General features: G+C 40.9%; 2 protein-coding genes across 5 annotated transcripts in view; one reads left to right on the top strand and one right to left on the bottom strand.

The window, feature by feature from the left end:
* The first annotated feature begins 41 nt into the window (after positions 1–41).
* Positions 42–3,474, top strand: CCDC121 (coiled-coil domain containing 121). 2 transcript variants are annotated; one of them, XM_045979523.1, is made up of 2 exons: positions 42–518; positions 991–3,474. In XM_045979523.1, exons 1-2 carry the CDS (start codon positions 175–177, stop codon positions 1,943–1,945), a joined length of 1,299 nt encoding a protein of 432 aa, XP_045835479.1. In that variant the 5' UTR covers positions 42–174; the 3' UTR covers positions 1,946–3,474. The 2 variants fall into 2 exon arrangements, with proteins under 2 accessions (XP_045835479.1, XP_045835480.1); XM_045979524.1 differs by having other exon boundaries at positions 42–522.
* Positions 3,475–6,172: 2,698 nt separating this feature from the next.
* ZNF512 (zinc finger protein 512) overlaps positions 6,173–16,352 on the bottom strand; it is a 31,169-nt gene continuing 20,989 nt past the window's right edge. For all 3 annotated transcript variants that reach the window (XM_045979686.1, XM_045979687.1, XM_045979689.1), the window contains 4 exons: positions 13,696–13,797; positions 12,662–12,724; positions 11,563–11,661; positions 6,173–8,186 (listed from right to left, as the gene is read on the bottom strand). In XM_045979686.1, the coding sequence (XP_045835642.1) occupies positions 7,878–8,186; positions 11,563–11,661; positions 12,662–12,724; positions 13,696–13,797 (573 nt within the window). In that variant the 3' untranslated portion in view covers positions 6,173–7,877. The remainder of the gene's footprint in view (positions 8,187–11,562; positions 11,662–12,661; positions 12,725–13,695; positions 13,798–16,352) is intronic.

The raw sequence follows: 16,352 nt of genomic DNA, 5'->3' as shown, positions 1-16,352 counted from the left end.
CGCTAAAGCGAAGGCGAAGGGGCGGGACCGACGCCGGAGCATCCTAGCCCCCCGGGCAACTAGCGACAGTGGCCGGGAATTAGAGGCCTGGAGAGGGCCAGGAAAAGGGGCACTCACCGTCGTTGGGGTGTTCTGGAAGGGGCAAAACTCTGATCCCCAGAAGGGCGAGACGAGATGGGGTCCCTAAGGCAGGGCACCTTCGGGTCGAAAATGAGAGTGCGTTTCTCTTTCGGACCCCAAGGAACGGGACAACCGGCTGCTGGGGCTTATTCGACAGCCGACGAGGTTCAGCAGCTCAGGGATGGACCGGCCGGGACTGGGGCGGAGTGCGACCCGGCGGGTTGCCGGGCAGCGTGGAGACCCATGGAGTACGGCACGGAGAAGTTGCGAAAACTTCCCGCAAGGGGACGCCATTTCCAAGTGTCGCAGGCCCCTGACACCAGCGCTCCCTCCTTGGCAGTCACCCTCAGTGAATCAGGCCGTGACCTTGGAGATGAACGCTTGGATTCCTGGAGCAAGTAGGTACTGAAGGGGCGCTTCTCTCCACGGAAGTGTCCTCGGATACCGGAAAGGTGGTGGAAAAGCCGTGAAATTTATGGCTATTCTGGACCATCCCGGCTGTTCCTGTGGTCCTCTGTAGCTACTGTAGTGTTGAGTAAATCCAAAAATCTGGATTTCACACCCACACTCTGCCACTTGCTGGCGGCATAAGTCGTGGCCAAGTCACTTAAATTCTCCGAACCTGTTTTTTCGTCTTTAAACTGGAGTTAATACCTCACAGGGTTATAGTGAGTTAGCATTGTAAATTGTAAACTACACTCATTCATCTTTATCCCTAGCTGTATTCCTTGGTGACTTGCGTAACAGCAGAACCATAATAGGTACTCAAAGATATTTCCTCGTATGAATTAAAGTATAATTGTGCATTTTGTATTTACTAAATGTTCATTAAGAATTGATGGGGTAACGTCTCACTTGTTTTTCCTTCAGGTTTGCTAAGGATTCTAGGAGTTCCCCTCCACCGTATCTTAGTTTAATTAATAATTTTTTCAAGCCAGGGAAGCCAAGAAACTCAGAGATGAGGTTTAAAGAAAAGGCAGTGGTGGAAATAGCGAGGCTGGACAACCAAATAAAACAAGCTCAAACCCAGCAAGAATTACTAATGGAGGAGACCAGGCAGCTCTATGCTGAAAAGTTCCTCGTCCAGACTGAAAACAAATTCTTTCTGGAATACCTAACCAACAAAACTGAGGAGTATAGAAGGCAGCCTGAAAAGCTGTGGAACAACTATTTACAAAAAAGTGAGGTGATTCAACAAAGGAGGCAAGAAACAGTCTCCGCGTATGCGAAACAAACTTCAGCATTTAAAAGGGAGCTCTTGGAGAAGGAAAAGCTCCAGTTCAATTTAAAGCAGCAGTTGCAGGCACTGAGGAATATTTCACTCTTAAAAGAGAAACAGGAGAGAGAAATGCAGATGTTACAGGAGGAGAAAAAGAAAACCCAAGCTGAGACAGAGGCAAAGAAACAGGAACTCCAGGTGCAGTTACTCCAGGAAAAAGCATTCCTGGAGAAACAACTCAGTGAGCCAGACATGAGGCAGCTGGGAAACAGAAAAAGAAAGGCGCTGGACAGGAAGGCCCAGGCCTTGGAGCTGGAAGCAAAGCAGTATACATTCGAGTTCTACAGCAGCATCAGGAGAGAGAACCGGGAGTTACAGAAGAAATTACTGCAGCAAACTCAGCAGTACCAGGACTTGCAGGCTATTAAAAGCCAGTTAAAAAATCAGAAGCAGCAGCTGCAGCAGGAACAATGGTATGTGCAGTGCTTGATCCGGGGGAGGCAACGACTGCAAAGGAGGCATAACTGGTGCGCAAGACAGGATGCTCCCAAGGACCACAGCGCCCCTACCAAACCAAGGATTAATCTAAAGCAGTTCCTAAAATAACAGACTAAATAAGGACTGGAGTGAATATTCTTATGTGCTGTATACACCTGGTTAGGAAGGCTTTGGCATCTCAGAATGCTATGGTAAAACATCCTCATGATGTGTTTAGTGGGAAAGATGAGGTGCGTTTTTTCAGCAGTACTGCTAGATATTTGTGCCACCAGCTTCCCTTAATTGGGTTCTTCCTTAATTAGATCTTGTAATAAATGGGATGTTCCTCAAATCTCCAGATAACACAATACCATTTCCCCAAACACCAGTACCTTAAACTAGCTCAAGAAAACCACCTTGAGGTAGTGAAAGGAAAACAGTTGTGTGATTTATTTCATCTAAGTAAGTAGATTTCTAAGGATAGCATTTCAGATTGGCTTTGTACAGTGCCCCTGCTCTGTAAACAACCAGTTATCCTTAAGCCTCTTGGCCAGCTGCACACAAAGAAGGCCAAGTGCTTTTAAAAAAGCTCTTTTGCAAGTCTGCACCAGGGGCCAGGCGGCTCCTTCTACTCCTTGTCAAGAGTGGAAAAGTAATCTAAACAGCCTGTTCGATAACAGGGAAGCTGGAGGAGGGGCCGGAGCACTGCACATAATGACCTTTAGTCTGATGCTCAGCCCCTACAGCGTTAGCTTTGAGTAAACTGATAAGGGAACAGCAGATAAAGGGAATGTCTATTAGGTCAGCTCTTACTTTTGAAAATCTAGTCTGTGAAGAAATACCTCTAGCCTTAATGAGGTCACTGTTAAGTTCAGGAAAATATATGAAAAGAAGTTTTTAACGTATTGGGACTTCAAAGGGTCTTTTGCCATCTATTTCCCTAACAACATTCTAAATTCTAAGACAAGATTAGTTAATGTTAGATGTAATAAGTACTTCAGTTTTACGTCACTTACTACATTTTCTTACTATGTGTGCACTTGATAGTACATGAGATGCCTTTTGTAATCAGTATGTGCCTTATGTCTATTTAGAAGAACTGGAAATATTTTTAATTAGTATAGACTTTTAGGGTAGTTTTAAAAAATTTTTTTGCACTTAAAGACATATTGATGGTTGGACTATTTATTTCTTTGCATGCCAAATCCCAGGTATAGGAATATAAAATAATCTCACACTTTAACATAACTCCTCTATGGGAAAATAAAGGTAACTTTATGTTTTCCAGAAATTGTCAGTGATAAAAAAAACTTCAAAATAATTTTCCTGAATTTTCAGTTTAATTCCTATGTAAAATGAATTCCTTTAAAATTGTGGAGTAAAATGTTTTTCTCCCTCAATGCCTTCAACTTCTAGCTTTAACAATGTTCTTGTTAAATATGTAGTTTATTATTAAAAATAAAAACCTTAGATTATAATGTATCTGCTGACTTTTTTCCCCGGGGTATTTTCTACTTCATCATTCTTCTCTCTTCTACTGCTACTGCGTATCTTATTCTTACTAGTGTGCACATAATGAAACTGCAATTTCAACACAGAGTAGAATTTTAGATAGTATGCAGAGTACCTTAACCTGAATACTTCGGTTCTTGAGCTGAAAATACAGAAAGATTGAACTTGAAAAACATGGTAACCAAGACAAATTTGAAGCCCTATTCTCTGTGGATGCAAAAAAGCATAGGAAAACAGATACTAAGGCTGATAAGTTGGAAAGTAGGAGGAATTTGGAATCTTATTATTCTGCTGTTAATTTCCCTCCTGCCTTTGCTGTCCCAATTATCTAATTGGGGAGTGGATAACTTCTGTCCCATACATTTAATTCCTTTATTTAAAATTCCTTTAATTCCTGGGATTTAAATCATCCCAGATAATGAATGGTGTATTGCTTTATGTCTGTCCCTTTCAGAGTTAGGTCTCAACGCTTGAAGACTTTAGAGGGTGGTGAATTATCTGATAAGGGTACTTTGAAATCCATACCTGCCAAGTGAGCAGTAGGTTGGCCAACTAATCTCAACCTACTTTTAGCCTGCTTAGCTATGAAGATGATGAAACAGGGTGATGTTATAGAAAGTGCATTTAGATGGAAAAGATCTCCAAGGTGAAATTTAGGTTAAGATCTAAATGATACAATGAAGCCCACCTTGCAAAAATCAGGGAAGAAGCCGCTCTGGGCAGTGGGAACAATAAGGTAAAAGTCCTAAGACTGCAATGAGGCTTAGTAGGTTGCAGGAACTAAAAGGTTAATGTGGCTAAAGTGCAGTTAGGGAATGGTCAGAGAACAGAGGTGGAGTAGAGGGAGAGGAGGGTAAATGGGTTAGCAGTGGGAGCAGAAGGCCTTATGGGACAAAGAGGAAGTGACATTAAAGGCGCCTAGAAACCAGGCTTTTAGCAGGTGAATGAGGTCTGAGTTACAATTTTAAAAACTCAATACAGCTGTTATCCGGCAAGTATCCAAGCCAGTAAAAACCAAAAAGAAGCAATCAGGAAACTATTACGGTTTAGCCAAGAGGTGATGATGGTTCAGACTGGGGTGGCTGAAATAGAAGTGACTAGAAAGAAGAGCAGACTAAGGGGTGAAGGGAAAATGAAGGGTTAAGAATGAAGCATAAGGGAAACTTCTCAAGTGTTCCCTTTTAAGAAGACGGTGAGCAGCATAATTTGTGAGAACTGATTTTTAAAACGAAGTATTTCAGACACACAATATAGAAGACCAGAACAAACTACCACCTTAAGAAATAAGAACTTAAAAATTCACTTTAGTCCCTTTGAATCCCAGAAGCACTGTCCTAAATTTGGTGTTTCTCATTCCTGCATATGTAAATGTGATGTTAAACTATAAATGTACACTAAATACAAATACTTATATAGCATAGAAAGATATTTTTATACACCCATAAACAATAGCATGGTTTTTGTTTAAACCTTATATAAAATGGCACATTTCATGTCCACTGTAACTTGCATTTCCCAGACTTTATTTTTGAGATGTCCTTATGATACAAGCAGCCCTAGTTAATTTTATAAGCTGTATAGTAATCCACTGGATGACTCTATCACAACTTATCCCTTCTCCTGATGGACATTTAGATTAGTATTAGGGTAGGCTAACAAAGACACCCAAGAATATATAATGCCTCAAATAACAGTTATTTTTTTCTCTTCAATAGTTTCAGACAGATGTACCTGGTTGGCAATTTGTCCTTCATGGGGGGATTCAGGGTATCACCTATTTCCCGTTTTGTGCTCTGGCACCCCGCAAAGACACTCTATTATCTGCATCCAGCCAAGGAAGGGGAAAAAAAACAGAGGTACATGCACTATCTTAAAAGTTCTAGCCTGGATGTTGACACATGTCACTTTGCTCACAAGCTACTGCTGGGAAGCTGGTTGGCTACCCCTTCACTACAGGGCAGGGGGTTAGAGGGCTGGGAAACATAGCCTAACCACTTGTCCTATTGTCCTGTAACTCTGCAAGGTGAGAGAGATTTTGGTGGACAGCTAGTAGTCTCTGCTACGTGCTGTAAACCATACCACAGTATCATTCTTTGTTTATGTCTCCTGGTACAGCTGGGCAAGAGGATTTTTCTCTGTTATGTAGCCAGGAGTAAAACCGCTAAGTCTTAGGGCGTATTTTCAGCTTGATTAGATACTGCCAAATCATTTCCAAACTGATTGTACCAAATTTACATTCCAAACCGTCGATGAGAATTCACATTCTCCACAACCTGGCTATACTCAGTACTGTCAAATTTATATTATCCCAATAAATTTGGTTTAAAAATGTAAAGACTCAGTGGTATGAATATGATACTCTCTACTGAGTCCTGCTGAGAACTGGCCTCAGAAAGGAAAAAAAAAATTTAAGAATTTATTTATTTGACAGAGAGAGAGAAAGATCACAAGTAGGCAGAGGAGCAGGCAGAGAGAGAGGGGAAGCAGGCCTTCTGCTGAGCAGAGAGCCTGCGGGGCTTGATCCCAGGACCCTGAGATCATGACCTGAGCCGAAGGCAGATGCTTAACAGACTAAGCCACCCGGGCGCCTCAGAAAGGTAAAATTTTTTAAAGTGCCTGAAAAGGCCTTGGATAAGACTGGATAGTTTTCTATACTAATTCACTTTAATCTCAAACGAATTACTCATTTTAACCAGCAGATTTCAGGGGCTAAAAAACTATCGCGACCCCTGCATTTGGTACTTATTTCAAACCCACTTCCATGTCTAGCCATTGTCTTACCCCCATACGCTGTGTCAGCAAGGAGTCAAGTAGCAGGTCGAAGTCAATGAACAACTGGAAACATCATTCTAACCGACAGTCATTTATTTCTTTTGTCATTGCCCAACATTCCCCAAGTCTTACTCACCAGAAATTAATATAGCTTCTTCATTTCTCCTCCCTGACAATCCTCATCTACCAAAAGGGTTTTTAAAGGTGCAACTGCCCAGAAAAATGTAGAGTGGACAGATCACGTCCTAGACTTGTTTCAAAACTATCTATTCTGGCAGTATCCAAAACTGGTTTCAATGCTCCCTTGTTTGAAAGTGGTCTTCACAAAAGCCCACATTTTAAAGCTATGTGGAGCGGTACAGAATACAGACCTCAAGAGTAGTAACAGCCTTTCAGTATTTATCCATATCAGGGTTCGGGGTCTTTGCTCTTTAGGTGGCATGTGCCACAAAAATTGGCAAGAATATAGAAGACCAGTATTTGTGGAAAAGGGGAAGAGAATCTAGAAACACCGCAACAGAGCTGTTCTAAGCAACGCTCCAGAGAAAGCCAGCCTTGAAGAAAAGTAGCCCACCAGACATTTTTTATCAAGTAGGCGTAAGGTACAGTAAAGGAATTTTTCTTTCCAACATCAGATAAATATCCACCTCTGGTGTCAAAGTCTCAAGATATAAAGAGGATAGAACTCCACATATAAAAGAGGACAAACAACAATATTCTCAGAAAACTCCCAAGAGACAGAGGTTGGCTAAAGGGAGGAATGAAGACTTAGCACAGTGTAGACTAACAAGTGAGGTCAAGTCCAGGGGAGAAGGAATGTGTACCTTGGCTGCCAATCTTAGTGGCATTACCGGGAACACTAGGGTTCTGTGTCAGAACGTCAAGTGCAATGTGGTTATTTCTCAATCCTTAAAACTGGGGGAGAAAACAAGCTTCCAGAGGGCACTGATCATAACAAGTGATGAGGCCTCAAGCCCCAAGAAAGTCAAGGCAGTATTTTTATTGCTTCTTCTACTTCCTTCTTTCCAATCATTTTCACATTTGGGACATGTTAATGTTTGGGCTGCTTTTCATGCTTGTGGGTCTAGTCAGTCAGTCACTGCTACTTGGGACAAACGAAACATTTCCCAGGAAAACCACTGTAGAGAGGTTCTAGCTTTTTCATCCTAAATCCATTTCTTACGTTCAATCCTAAAACCATATTGAGAGAACAAACAGCCTCCATAAAATCTGTTTCCCAAGGAGACAGGATAAGCTTATTACATGAGTGACAACAGTTCTAGCTTCTAGGATTGTTATAGCACAAATACAAAATGATAAGTCAGTATGATTTTAAAAAATTAATTTGGAATTGTTTTATAAGCGAGATGATGGAATGACTACTTAATCAGTGGAGAGTCCAAGAACATTCTATAGCCCAGGAAGGAAAAGGACAACCAAATGGGTTTCTCAGTTTTGTAGAGGGCAAGAGGGGCCCACAGTTAGCCTTAAGAGGGAGCTCTTTGGGCAAGAGAAGAGAAAAACAAGAGGACTCCAATGAGGAATAGCAGGAAAACCTACCCAAAAGGGGTGGGGATGGGGATGGGGCCAAAGTGAATAAATAGGGAGAACAGTGAAATTTACACAGGAGGAAGGAGCTGAGAAAGTCACAGCCTTACACAAACAGCTGGAAAAGGACATTTCTCCTCACTCAGCCCCTGTGACTCAGTCCTCCCAGCACAGGTCCCCGTGACAACAGCATCACGTCCGCCCTCCTAGGAGCTTTCGCACTGCCTGCCTACTTCCTTCCTCGTTTATGGTTAGTCTTTGGGGGCTTTGCTTTCTGGAACTGTGCCGGCATGGGCTCCTGCTCCGGTTCCTTACAGGAGGCCGACACTAGCAATTCCTCATTACTCCTCCTCTGATCCTTCCCTACTCTAAGACTCAGCTCTGCCTCGGGAAGCTCGATGCCAGGCTGCTGCAGCCTTCGCAGAGACCTTCTGCTCCTGTGCTGCTGCCTCCGCTTTTCTTCTTCCTGCTGCCGCTGCTTTATCTTCATTAGCTTTTCAAAGCTTTTGGTTGTCGTTGGGTTTACAACGAACCAATCCTACAGGGGCAAAATGGAAAAACCAACCAGTCAATACACAATAGCAAGCACAAAGAATGAGTGTGGGAAGACATTATATATATATATTTTTTAAGATTTATTTGAGAGAGAAAGAGAGCATGAGAAAGGGGTGGGGCAAAGGGCAAGAGATAATCCCAAGCGGACCCCCTGCCAAGCGTGGAGCCCAACACAGGACTTGATCCCACAACCCCAAGATCATGATCTGAGCTGAAATCAAGAGTCTGCCAACTCAACCTCCCCTGGGTGTGGGAAGAATTTCTAAAAGGCATGGTTAGGGCAGAGAGCATTAAAAAGGAAACAGGAACCATACCTTATAACTCTGTACTTTGAACTGGAGAAATTCAATACAGAGTAGTCATTACAAGCACTTACTATCTAAGACATGATTTAGGAGACTTCAGTAAGTGATCTACAAAGTCTGTTCATTTAGCATCATCCCACTCATTTATCTCCTTTAGAAAAATCTCATGAGCTAGAAAGCACTGGGCCATAAGAGATTTTTATTTCATGGTAGTATGGTGGTTAAGGGTATGAACTTTGCAGCCAGACCGCCTAGGTGCAAATCCCAACTGTTTCTATCTCTGACCATGGGGAAATTACTTAACCTCTCTGAGACTCAGTTTAAAAAATTAAGAGTTGAGGAACATGGACTCCAATTATGAAACATTCTTGTGGAAGGAAGGAAGGAAGGAAGGGAGGGAGGGGACGGAAGGAATGAATTTCAACTGAAATCGAGTGATCTGATCAGTCTTCTAGATCTAACTACCAATTTATAGGAAATATTTGAGAGAGGACCATCACCACAGAAATGCAATCACCAAAACCCAAAAGGTGTGTAAACATATGTGACAAATGACCACTTCTTCAGAGGAAAGGGGAAACTGCTAGACCTATGGTATCCAATGGGATAGTCACTAGCCACACATGGCTACTAAGCTCTTGAAAAATGGTTAATCCAAATTGAGATATGCTTTCAGTATAAAAAATACACATTAAATTTCAAAGGCTTAGTATGAAAAAATGTAAAGTATCTCATTAATACTTTTGTACTGACTACATGTTCAAAAGATAGTATTTTAGGTATACTGGGTTAAATTATATAAATTAATTTCACCTATTTTGTTTATATTTTTAAGATGTGGTTACCAGAAAATCTTAAATTACATACAAGACTCAAATTACATTTCTACTGGGTAGCACTCTGGATTAAAACATGCCAAAAAAAAAAAACAAACAGTATATGGACTTTTTTTTTTCCTTGCTCCTGATCTGAACAAGCCAACTCTGAAAAAAATTATGAGGCAATCAGCGAATTTAAATAACTTAAATAATGACTGGATATATGATAATACTCAATAACCACTGCTAATTTTTTAGGTATAATGATGATTGTGGTTATACCTTTTTAAAAGTCCTTACATTTCAGACACAACATCAAAAGAAGCAGTAACAACTGACATGGTATGTGGAATTTGCTTTAAAATAAGCCTTTAAGGGACAAGAGAAGTGGGTGTGATTATAAAGGAAAACAAGACTGGCCATACACTGATGTCTGCTAAGGCTATTCATTATACTATTGTGTCCATTTTCATGTATTTGAAAATTTGTTTAAAAAAAAAAAAAGTAGTATAAGAAAATGTGAGGCCAAGAGGGAGGAAGAGAGTAAAAATGTTTTACCACCCCATATAATTCATAAATACAGGCACAAATCATCGAAGTAACGCTCAAGGAACAAGCCCCAAACCAAGTGAGATTTGTTGGCCCCAACTTCTTAAGAAGAAACTGAAGAAACAGGTTAACTATGTAAAGGCCAGATTTTGTCAGAGGATCAATTATCTTTTAAATAATTCCTAAAATATGAAAAAGTACGCTATTATTATAAAAAAAGATATGACTGCCTTCCGGAAGAAATCTCAGATATGCAAAGAGACTCCCAAAGCGTAAACCTATAAAACAACAGGGACCACATTTGGTGACACTAACTACAGCCCACATTGTTAAGAATGTGAGGCCAGAGAACAGCTAAAGGTGCTCGCTCTTTTTCCTTATCAGGCAACAAAAGTTTCTGTAGTAAACTTCAGAAGCTTGATCATTTGATAATTGATATTCCAAGAGAATGCGTACTTTACTCCTTTAACTTCTGCAATACAGGTATTTAATTATGCAGGAAACAATTTTTCTATTCACCTGTATTATTAAAAAGCTGGCCTAAGAGAAAACTCTTGAAGCATTTTAGTACAGAATTGATTCTTTAATTTTGGAAATTTACAAACCTTAAGAAAAGTGGCAAGAGTTCAATGAACCCTAGATTTACTAGGGTTAACTTCTCTTCCCTTTCTTCCTTCTTTTCTTCCTTTTGCTGAACCACTGCAAGTTATCTGCAGATTTATTTCATCCCTAACAACTTCAGCACAGATCTGCCTAAGAACAAGGGCTTTCTCCTGTACAGCTATAATACAATGATCACATTTGGGAACGTGAATATTGCCTCATTACTATTATTTAATCAAGTCCATATTCCAATTTCTCCAGTTGTCTCACTAATGCCCTGTATAGTTGTTTCTTTGCAGCATCTGAAACAACATTAAAAACAGGTTGCTCAGGGGCACCTGGGTGGCTCAGCGGGTTAAAGCCTCTGCCTTCGGCTCAGGTCATGATCCCAGGGTCCTGGGATCGAGCCCCGCATCGGGCTCTCTGCTTGGCTGGGAGCCTGCTTCCTCCTCTCTCTCTCTCTCTGCCTGCCTCTCTGCCTACTTGTAATCTCTATCTGTCAAATAAATAAATCTTTAAAAAAAAACAAAACAGGTTGCTCAAACACATTAGAATAAAAGAAAACAGAAGTACAGAGATGGCTATAAAACAAGAATTCCAGGGGCGCCTGGGTGGCTTAGTGGGTTAAGCTGCTGCCTTTGGCTCAGGTCATGATCTCAGGGTCCTAGGATCGAGTCCCACATCCGGCTCTCTGCTCAGCAGGGAGTCTGCTTCCCTCTCTCTCTCTGTCTTCCTCTCTGCCTACTTGTGATCTCTGTCTGTCAAATAAATAAATAAAATCTTAAAAAAAAAAAAAAAGGAATTCCAAAGGTGTAAATTCAGCCTGGTGCCCAAGTGCCCGATTTCACTGAATTTAAAAGAATCAGAAGAGTTCAGGGGTGCTCACACTTAACAGTGAGCTCAAATGCTTTCAAAGAAAAATACAATTATGCACGTAATTTTACAAAGTATTTAAACTTCATCTTTGGTAACCACTTTTGAGTTACTTTACGACAGTCCTAGCCCATAAAAACACACAAAATCCACCTTTTTTGGGGCGTATGTATGGGTTCCACAGGACTACAAAAACATGCAGGGACCTCACCTCAGCATGGACAGAGTTGATATGATACTTGACACCACTCTCTGACACAAATTCTTTTTGACACAGAAGACACTTGTATTTTCCAGCCACAAAGTTTCCCTGTTTTCAAGAGAGAAAGAAAAGGAAATTACTGGTAAATTCAGGAACACATGCCTGGGTCATGTGTAGGGATTGTAAGAGATGAAAAAAGGGGATTTTATTGCTGCAAAGGTAGGAAGGAAGAAAATCCAAAACAGCAATATATTTAGGAAAACCAGATTGGGCAGACTGTCACCTATTACAAATCTATCCTAATATAACTCTACATGTAATCTCCCCACCCCCTCAACACAACCTGAAGTTCTCCTACTCGTATTATAGAGCAAGTCACACTTTTCTATCTTCCCTTGTTTCTGTCATTTCATTTCCAGGTTCTCTTGGTTCCTCTTCCCAAATGATCAAACTTCTGAAGTTCACCAGAGGAACCAATGTATATAATTCTTCCCACTAAAATCCACTGCTCCGAAGAGTGCCTTGGACATCTAAAATTAGAGAAGTATCATCCACAATGCCTAGTTTAAGGACTCAGACACTAAGTGGCAGGATTCCCCATAGCTGTGGGTTGTAGGGCACCTGGGTCAACACAGAAAAGATTCAGTGAGATGAACAGCTGTCTGCTTGACACCCAGGGATAGAGTCTACTTCTCGTCCCCAGAGCAATACAATTCAGATGGGACTAGGGGCTCTTCACCAATCCAGATAAGTATAGGTAAATTGATTCTAGAAAGTTTAAGGCCCAATAAGACAGGCCAGGCCCACGGCAGGAGAGGCTCAGGTGGAAGAAGTGAAATCCTCGGTAGAGACTCAAAATTAGTAATATTTTTCTCCAAATACTTTAATTGATAAGATTTAAGGTTATGTTGGCTTTTTCTGTATCTTGGACATATGCTGGCATCCCATCCAGTAACAGACCAAGAATCTTTAGGACATAGAAAGTTAAACCAGCCTCTGAAGATAACAGCAAGCAGGACAACTAGCTGTTCACCTAAACTGAATTCTCTCCCGTTATCAGACTACTTTAGAGGTCATGCTAAGATAAATTGTTCAGAAAGTTACAAACCAAGGTACAAGAGCCCAGGTGAGCTTTAAGGCCTGATACACTACTGTAGACAGCCTCACAACCCTGCAAAAGAGAAGAAGAAATAACATAAGACTATATGAAACCTTGTCCTTCTCTTAGCAACCTACTCGTTTACACTGACCAACCCTACATGTGGAAGAAGCCCAATAAATCGCATTACAAACCAAACAGGAAAAGAATCCACAAACAAGCCACAAAAGCAAAAAGCAAAAAAAAAAAAAACAACAACAAACAAACAAGGAAAGGTTTAAAAAAAAAAAGGTGAACAAGCTGTTCAGAAAAGCTTAAGATGCTCTCTTCTCTGGTACTTTTTCTTTAACACGTAGAGAAACAAAATGCACAGTTTTTTTTGTTTTGTTTTGTTTTTTTAATCTGCTTTCTTCAGTACAAATTTATCTCCTATTTCTTGTGTATCTGCTCCTTACTTGGGGAAGGATATGAGCATTTTTGAGCATATACGGCTCTGTGGTAGATTAAAGATGTCTGGAAATTCTCGGCCACTCTTCCCTGTGAGAAGTGGAGTCCACCTACCCTCCCTCTGAATCTGGGTGAACCCTGTGAGTCCTTTGACCAACAGAATGCCATGGGAATGATGCAGAACAAATTCTGAAGCTAGGCGTTAAGAGATCTTCAGCTTCTACCTTCATGTTCTTGGGATACTCTGGGAAGTCAGTTGCCATATACCCTGTTGGTAACCCGCTACACCCTGATGGAGAGAGGCGATGGGGACAGCCGAGGTCCCAGCTGAATTAGCTGCACAGGAGCCATCTTGGACACTCAGGTCCCGTCCCAGCTTACAGCTAAATACAACCCACACGTGATACCAGCTGATGCCATGTACAACAGGAGAATGTTCTCTGAGCCCTAGCAGAATTACTGATTTACAGAATTCTGAACAAATACAAAATGATGTCTTAAGCCACTGAGGTTCAGGTACTTCGCCATGATGGAATAAATAACTGAAACAGCAGTTTGATAAACATTTACTGAAGAAATGAATGAGAAAGAACCACCTGGTTAGGGCACTGAATGCGATGATATTTCTTGATATCTGACTTCCATTTGTGTAGGACTTCCTGGCTGAAGGTAGGTAGCCCAGGGCGAGTATATTTTAACTACAAGACAAGAAACACTTTATTGGAGGAATCCAGCTTCCAACCAAAATACCCCAAAAGTTTCACACCCGATGCTTCAGGTTACGTAATTCTGGAGTGCAACAAGCATACGTTCATATGCAAAAAAAAATTATAGCATGTGAGACCCTGAAATACAAATTTACCCAAAACTGTTAAGTATAGTTGTCTATTGTCTAATGTTAGGATAGTCTGATTTTTTTTTTTTGAAGATTTTATTTATTTATTTGACAGACAGAGATCACAAGTAGGCAGAGAGGCAGGCAGAGAGAGAGGAAGGGAAGCAGGCTCCCTGCTGAGCAGAGAGCCCAATGTGGGGCTCAATCCCAGGACACTGGGATCATGACCTGAGCTGAAGGCAGAGGCTTTATTAACCCACTGAGCCACCCAGGCGCCCCAGGATAGTCTGATTTTTAACAGAGGGCAGGAGCCTTTCAAATATAGCACTTCAACTACAGTTTGAAAAAGCTAGTGACAGAGCATTTATACAGTTAAAACACTTGTTACAAAAAAGGGATACAAATATGTACTATATACAAAATGTACTTATTACATGTATACTTCCAGGGTACACACACACACACACACACATACATATAATATATTCAACAGAAATATATGTAGCTGGGGAAAAGGCTAGAAGGCTATAAATAAACATGTTAACAGTAGTTGTCTCTGGGTGGTGGAATTTTGAGTAGTTTTAATGTTTTTTCCCTGTCCCTCTGCATTTCTCCTTCTTCTTCAAAGGTGTCATGTTAATTTTGGTTGTTTTTTTTTTTTTAAGATTTATTTATTTGAGAGAGAGAGAGACAGAGATAGCAAAAGAGATAGCAAGAGAAAGCACAAGCAGGGGGAGACACAAAGGAAAGAAGGAGAAGCAGGCTCCCTGGGATCAAAGAAGGACTCCATCCCTGGACCCTGGGATCATGACCTGAGCCAACGGCAGACACTTAACCAACTGAGCCACCCAAGCGCCCCAATTTTTGGTATTTCAAAAATTCAAACAAAAACACTGAGGTTCGACCTAAAACAAAGATGTGAGAAAACTCTGGGGATGGAACACACAATCTTTCCTTCTACCACGCAAATAGAATTAACTATTCCTCACACTTGCCTCCATGTGCTTTGACACAACTTAGTCTCTTCTTAAAAGGACAACTGTAGTTTCCAGAAAAGAGACAGCTAGCATCTGGAGAGACAGTTCTTACAAAGTTCACCACAGGTAACTGCTATATTTCCAGGGAGTAAACGATCCTCCTGCTTGAAAAATGTAAGTATCTGAAACAGATACTGAGACAGAAAAACAGAACCAAAGCCCATAGAGGTAAGGGGTAGAAAGGAAGTCACCCTAAAGAAACTCTGGCAAATCTATAAAAGGAATCAGAGCACAGAACTGGCTTTATATCTATGCAGCTAGTATGGGTCCATCTAAAATCCTTTTCAGTGGGGCGCCTAGGTGGCTCAGTGGGTTAAAGCCTCTGCCTTCCGCTCAGGTCATGATCCCAGGGTCCTGGGATGGAGCCCCACGTCGGGCTCTCTGCTCAGCAGGGAGCCTGCTTCCCTTCCTTTCTCTCTGGCTGCCTCTCTGCCTACCTGTGATCTCTGTCTGTCAAATAAATAAAAAATAAAAAATAAATAAATAAATAAAATCCTTTTTAGTGGTAGCAGAATATTTACATAAGCTACTATATTCATATAATAAACTATCATATTTATGCAGCTATAAAAAAATGAGAATAATCTCAATGAACACATACGGAGTTGAGTTCCAGGATATACTTTTAAGTGAAATAAAGCGAAGTACAGAAAAGTACTTATGTAAGAAAGAAAAGAATATAAGAAAATACGCATCATCTGGCCATCCATCCCATAAAAATATAAGAAGGACAAACCAGAAACTACTGAGTGTGTTTACCTTTGTGGGGAGCAGGGTGGGAACAGGATGGAAATAAAAGGGTTCTAGGAACTGGGAACTGGGAAGAGGGCAGTGGGCCTTCTCTAAGAAGACCTTTAATACAGGTCTTACTTTTAGAACTATGGTAATGTTTCCCATACCCCCAAGATAGATGACTAGTTTCAATTAAACAAGATGTAGGTGGGACCCAAAATGTAGTAAGAGTAACATATGAACCTAATAATTACAAATGAGAAACCTAACGGGGGGGGGGGTACAATCTAAGTAACTATAAAATAGGATTCCGATTATATAGTGTGAGGCCAAAGATGAAAAGAACTGTACCAACTACTGTTCTCTAATTAGCAAATCTGTTTTTACAGGGGTGTGGGTTAACTGGAAAACTGTATTATACTAGAATTAAGCAAATAAGTAAATATATTGTACATAATGAGAGCCAAGTCTCTCACTGTTGGAGAAAGGAGTTCCAAATAAGCACAGAGAAAGGCAAGAATGAAACTTGTGGTGTTGGACTGGAATTGAAGTTATCATGGCCTTCAATATGTATGTATACAGATAGAGAAATGAACAGGGTGGCGGGGGGGACCTGGGTGGTGCAGTCAGTTAAGCAACCGACTCTTAA

This window comes from Meles meles, chromosome 15, assembly GCF_922984935.1.
Source record: "Meles meles chromosome 15, mMelMel3.1 paternal haplotype, whole genome shotgun sequence".
NCBI lineage: Eukaryota > Metazoa > Chordata > Mammalia > Carnivora > Mustelidae > Meles > Meles meles.
This window is presented reverse-complemented; position numbering and strand designations above follow the sequence as displayed.